This window comes from Erythranthe guttata, chromosome 5, assembly GCF_056151865.1.
Source record: "Erythranthe guttata isolate IM_541 chromosome 5, IM_541, whole genome shotgun sequence".
Taxonomy (NCBI): domain Eukaryota; kingdom Viridiplantae; phylum Streptophyta; class Magnoliopsida; order Lamiales; family Phrymaceae; genus Erythranthe; species Erythranthe guttata.
This window is the reverse complement of record NC_142537.1, coordinates 12,873,463-12,879,462: the sequence shown is the minus strand read 5'-3', so window position 1 is coordinate 12,879,462 and position 6,000 is coordinate 12,873,463. Positions and strand designations below refer to the sequence as shown.

Here is a 6,000-nt window from a genome sequence, read left to right as displayed (position 1 = left end):
AAAGGAATTATATCAAGAAAAAAAAAATTCGAGTGCATCCAGTGAATATTCATCCATATGCTAAACGTGAATCATGATGTTGCATGCTACACAACATCGCAGGGCTGTCTTCTTGTCGATTTCTCCGCATATGTGATGCTATCCATAGATCTAAAAAAAGTACAAACATGAGCTAAATTTTTGTGTTTACACATACATTTCAACGGATAATAAATAAAATGACCGTTGTTTTGTGTGATTATAACAAAATATGTAGAGGAATTATTATGTTGAAGTTGAAATTGACCTATGGTTGAGTAATGTGGTGGTATGCGCGTACAGGATAAAATATCACAATTAGCCTCCTCATGAAATAATATTATTAAAAATTACCTAGTGTAAAATTGGTATTTTACATGAGGAATATTCCACGAAATAAAAAAGATTTCACTAACTTTCACACTGTAAGAGAACAACGTAAGACGCAACAAACTTGGGAGAATTTCCATAAATATGGATATGTGATGGGTACTTTTGTATATTAACCTTAGTTGAGGGATTTTCTTGTAAATTCATCCTAGTTGAATATAATATAGGCTGTGTAGTCGTGTTCTTTTTATATTATGCGTGCTTATTTTTATATTCATGTAATCAAATGATATCCAACCCCTTGTTATATAATAATATATTAAATTTCTACTAACTCAACCATAGTTAAAAATCCAGATCTAAATCATGTACGCCAATTAATTTCAGTATATATATATATGTGTATAGAGCCTACCTCCCATCAGTAATAAGTTATAGCCGACAATAGAAAGAAAAAAAAAATGGATGAGTTATACATAGCTTCAATTGTATCAGTTTCTTTGTTACTAATCTCCATTAGTATCTGGTACAACAGAAATCCTAATACATTATTACCACCTGGCCCCTGGGGATTTCCAGTCCTAGGATACTTGCCCTTTCTAATTGGCAAAGACTTATTAAATCAGTTAACAAAATTAGGACATAAATACGGTCCAATCTTCAAGCTCTACCTCGGCAACAAACTCCTTGTCGTGATAAGCTCACCGTCCCTTGTGAAAGAGGTGGTCCGCGAAAAGGACGGCGTTTTCTCGCATCGGTACACTCCGGTTGCAGCATTTGTCGCCAGCTACGGTGGGAACGACGTTGCGTTCTCGGAGCCGAATTCGCGTTGGAGGGCGATGAGAAAGATATTTGTTCAAGAAATGATGAGCAACAAATGCCTCGAGGAATCCCGTGTTCTTCGTAAAGACCATGTTAGAAAGGCAATCAGACAGGTCCACGACGACGTTGGAAAGCCCGTTGAAATCGGCCGGTTGGGTTTCCGGACCGAACTTAATGTCATGATGAATATGTTGTGGGGTGGGACTATTGAAGCAGGGGAGCAAGGCCGGAAAATCGAAGCGGAGTTCTGCGGCGTTATCTCGAAGGTTGTTGATTTATCGGGAAAGCCAAACATTTCCGATTTTTATCCACTTATTGCGGGATTGGATATTCAAGGAGTCAAGAAACAGATGGAGGCGTATATGCAATCTTTGGACACAATTTTCGAAGATGTTATTGCTCAACACAAAAGCACGTTATCGTCAGCTGGAGAAATGATTCGCGAGAAACGATCAGGAAGAAAGGATTTTCTTCAAACCTTGTTGGAGCTTCAAAACAAACAAGATTCAGATATGTCAATTAGTCACAAGCAAGTCAAGGCCTTATTAATGGTAATTTTACATTGTTTTTTTTTTTTTTTTTTTTAGCTTTTTTGCACAAAAAATTGAGTACTTGTTGACCAACAATTAATACTTAATTAATTATAGGATGTTGTGTCAGCTGGCACCGACACTACGGCGACAACAGTTGAGTGGGCAATGGCTGGGCTTATGAATAACCCGGGCGTCATGACAAAGGCACAAAAAGAATTATCCGAAGTCGTGGGATTGAACAACATTGTCGAAGAGTCTCATATCCCGAAATTGAAATATTTGGAAGCAGTTATCAAAGAAACACTGCGCTTATATCCACCGGGACCCCTTTTGGCTCCACGGTGTGCATCCGATACTTCGACAGTTGGGGGGTACACTATCCCCAAGAATACAATGGTCTTTATAAATATATGTTCGATACAAAGAGATCCTTCGATTTGGGATAATCCGATGGAATTCAAGCCGGAGAGATTTCTTGATGATAATAATAATGGGAAATGTGATTATAGAGGTAACCATTTTCATTATCTACCGTTTGGATCGGGGAGAAGGATTTGTGCCGGCATACCACTTGCGGAGAGAATGCTATTATATTTTCTGGCTTCGCTTTTGCATTCTTTCGATTGGAAAATAGAACAAGGGGAGACGATTGATATGTCCGAAACATTCGGGATTGCCTTGAGGAAAACTACACCATTGTTTGGTATCCCAACTCCTAGGTTGTCTGATTCGACCTTGTATGTGTAGTATCATGTTTTATTATGTTGTCAATTAAGAATAATAGGGTGAGATGTATTCACTTAATTGTGTGATTTTATTTTCAGTGGTGTTCTTGTATGCCTAATTTCTTTTTCTTTTCTTTTCATTCTTTTTTTTTTTTAATTTTTACTTTGTAGAAGGTATGTCTAATTTCTTTCAATCGTGTAATTTTTATTATGAATCGATTGTGAAACCTCTAAATTTCACCTTATGCATTGTTTCCATTGCATGGGTTAGTAATTATGGGTGAAAATGGGACAGTTTTAACTTTGTTTTCTATACTATTCGACATCGACACCAACTATATAAATGATGGGTTTTTTTTCTTCTTGATTTTGGTACTTGTTGTTGTGCCCTATTAAATAAGTTACGACATTAATTAGATGGGAAAATTAGCAAGAACTCCCTTCCAGGAAATGTAGGTAAAGAAACACCCTCTCCAAAAAATAATTAGAGAAATTCCCCTAAGTTAATATTTCACCTAAATAATATTTTCATAATTCCAAAATTGATCTTAATTGTCCAATATACTCTTTTAAAACCATAATTTCATTTTTCATTTATCCTACATGCACACACTCTCTATCCTCCTTTTTCATCCTCTTCTTATTCTCTCTCTCTCTCTCTCTCTCTCTCTCTCTCTCTCTCTCTCTCTCTCTCTCATTTTTCCTCATCTTCTTCTTCTCCGTACACATGGTTAAGGTCGTCACTCATACCATCAACATAATTGAAGTCGTACACACATTAATTTTCTTTTTTATTTTTATATTTATTTTTTCTTACAGGAAATTGCTTAAGAAATTAAGAGAGAGAAAAGCAACGCCTAATTTATTTTGAGATTAATTTCTGCAAATATGTCATGAGTGTGAGTAGATCTGTCAGAATTTTCTGTTGATTTTGACAAAATTATCGTTTGTTGGGAACAAAGTATGAATTTCCAAATTCTTCATCTTCTCTCGTTTTTGTGTTGGTTTTTTTTTTCCTCTCTCTTCTGCTTGTTATATTTTTAATGCAGTTCTTCAGTAATGTCGTTAATGGAGGATTCTAATTCTTGAAACTGGGAGACTGGAAGATCAAACTCCCACTATGGTTGACAAAGTGTGGTGTTGCGGCGGTGTGGTGACGATGGAGAAGCAGATTTAGGATTTTTTGGTGGATCGGGCGGATAACGACGCGGGTAGAGAAATTCACGCAGGCTGGAGCCTTAATCGACTATGTACATGTTCAATAGTCGATTAAGTTAATCAACTATGCTCTGGTAGTCGATTAAAGGGTAATCGACTCCAATTTTTATTTTTATTTTGAATTTTTTGTTTATTGATTCCAATTGTATAAATCAATTACATTGTTTGTATATTCTTTGTTTTTGTAAAATATAGTTGATTTTGTATTTTTTTTGTAGTGGTGATTTGTTATTTTTAGTTGTCAGATTCTTAATCGACTATGCTTATATCTCATAGTCGATTAATATACCTTATAGAGAAAAAAAAAGTTATAAGACAAAAAAAAAATTAATAAAAAAAAAAGAAAAAAGGAAAAGAAAAAAAAGAAACAGCTGATGATGTGGCAAGGGCATAATTGGTGATAGTGTTATGAGGTGGCATGGGCATAATTGGAAAAATGAGTGGCTGAAATTACGAAGGGGCTTTTCTCAAATGATGCAAAATAGTTTGGGCCTCTCCTTACTAAAAGAAGTATTGAGAGGTTATATCAAAGAGCCCCTCAATTAGATATGATCAATTGTGTAATAAAACAATTAAAACAAGCAATTAAACAAAAATAATTTAATTTTATACTTTAAATATCAAGTATCTTTTCTTATGCTATGACATGTGTAAAAGGTGCGTGGGAGTTTATTTTCATCTTATTGTAATATTTTCAACATATTGAATTTTTAGATGAAATTTACTTCATATAAAACTATATGGATAAATTATGATAAACACTCTGCATTAAGATTCATTTACAAAAGATCGCCTCACTTATCAATAATTATCAAAAACCGCCAAATTTGTTGTCGTCTGACATTGCCCCATATACGGTATGAAATTTGACCTAATATTTTGTTGGGGATCAGGCACGTGTACGCAGTGGAAAACAAAAATTTTATATTGAAAATGATTTCATCCATATAAACACGTACTCGATATAAGCAATTAATTACGTACCTTAACGCTTCCAGCGAAATTTAAATTACAACATGCATATTTAATTCGACAATTAAAATATATAGCATGCTCGCAATAAATCATAATATTCATACAAATAATTTCACGAAAAGCGTTCAAACAAAAACATACATAAACAATTTCATGAAAACAACAATGTTTAATTTAATCTAATTAAGTTAAAACCTAATACTTAACGGATCCGAAAAGTTACATCTTGAAGCGTGAGGCGAACTCTCAGATTGAAGCAAACTGTCACGGAAACCGATCCCTACAGTCGGGAGGAGCAGCGGCGGCGCGTGAGGCTCACGTGCTATCTTCGGGCGGCGCGTGAGGGCGCGTGCATCAGTGGTTCGCGGCGGCGTCTCGATCGGCATATTGACTCATTTGTCTTCCTCCTCTCTAATTTCACCTCGTATACCAAGTTCTACTAAATACGTGGCACTAAACACACAAAAGTTTGAATTAACGGAAGAATAAATCAAAAGGAATTGAACTACCGAAGATTATCGGCGCCTGGGCACCGATTCCGGCGATGGGGCGGCGGCGACGGCGACGGTGGAGGATGGCCGTGGACGTGAGGAACGAGCGGCTAGGGTTTGTGGTGTGTGTGCAAGACCTATAAATCTTGTATTTATAGTGTCTTGTATAAAAGCTTCAACAGGCTTAAGTTGGACCGGGCCTAACAGCCTAAGTTCGTTAGTCTTTATTCGCTCGTTTCTCACAACTCAATGATTGGAAAATTATAAAGATTATATTTTCGGAATCATTGAAACTTCCGCGTCATTACGAATGCCAATTATCGATTTCCAATTACTAAAAGGGGAAACCCTAATTCAGTGGACCTTCTAAATTTGAAAATTTTCCGATTTAGAAAGTTCACTAAGATGTTCGCCTAGTTCTTTTCATTTTCTTATTAGGTTCATAATTCCAAATTACGAATGTTGAACTCAATCATATTGACTTTAAATTATGCAAAGATTAAACATTTTTATCTTTGACCATTTATTCAGAGAACTCGAGTGCACCAGCAGTGTGACCCTCGATGGTTCATGTGTAAGCTAGCTGTGGGTCCACAACTCTTTGTGGTTTAAATTCGTCCCTAGAGTTACAGTTAAGATGAAGCTCGTTTCAATTTAATCACCCAACGAATCAAGATTGACGTCTAGCAACTACACGTCATGATTCCCTAGATACAAATGAAGTGCGTGCAAGAACCTTTTGATATAGTTAACGTACGGTACGATCCCTTCGATTAATATGTCCCGATTGAACTAGAGGCATTAGGTCATCGAGACCTCCTTAGCCATTCAATAACTGTGCGATCGTTCTAAGTGTTGTAATCGCTACGTGCATGACTTGGAGAATAG

At 36.1% G+C, this 6,000-nt stretch overlaps 1 protein-coding gene across 1 annotated transcript; it reads left to right on the top strand.

Annotated features, from left to right (window-relative positions):
* The first annotated feature begins 628 nt into the window (after window positions 1–628).
* On the top strand, window positions 629–2,722 carry LOC105973266 (labd-13Z-ene-9,15,16-triol synthase, chloroplastic-like). The gene is made up of 2 exons (XM_012998287.2): window positions 629–1,721; window positions 1,818–2,722. Exons 1-2 carry the CDS (start codon window positions 810–812, stop codon window positions 2,448–2,450), a joined length of 1,545 nt encoding a protein of 514 aa, XP_012853741.2. The 5' UTR covers window positions 629–809; the 3' UTR covers window positions 2,451–2,722.
* The last annotated feature ends 3,278 nt before the right edge of the window (window positions 2,723–6,000 follow it).

Coding starts and splice junctions, on each gene's coding strand:
- LOC105973266 (XM_012998287.2), top strand. CDS start 810: ATGGATGAGTTATACATAGCTTCAATTGTATCAGTTTCTTTGTTACTA. Junction 1,722..1,817: donor AAGTCAAGGCCTTATTAATG/GTAATTTTACAT, acceptor AATTAATTATAG/GATGTTGTGTCAGCTGGCAC.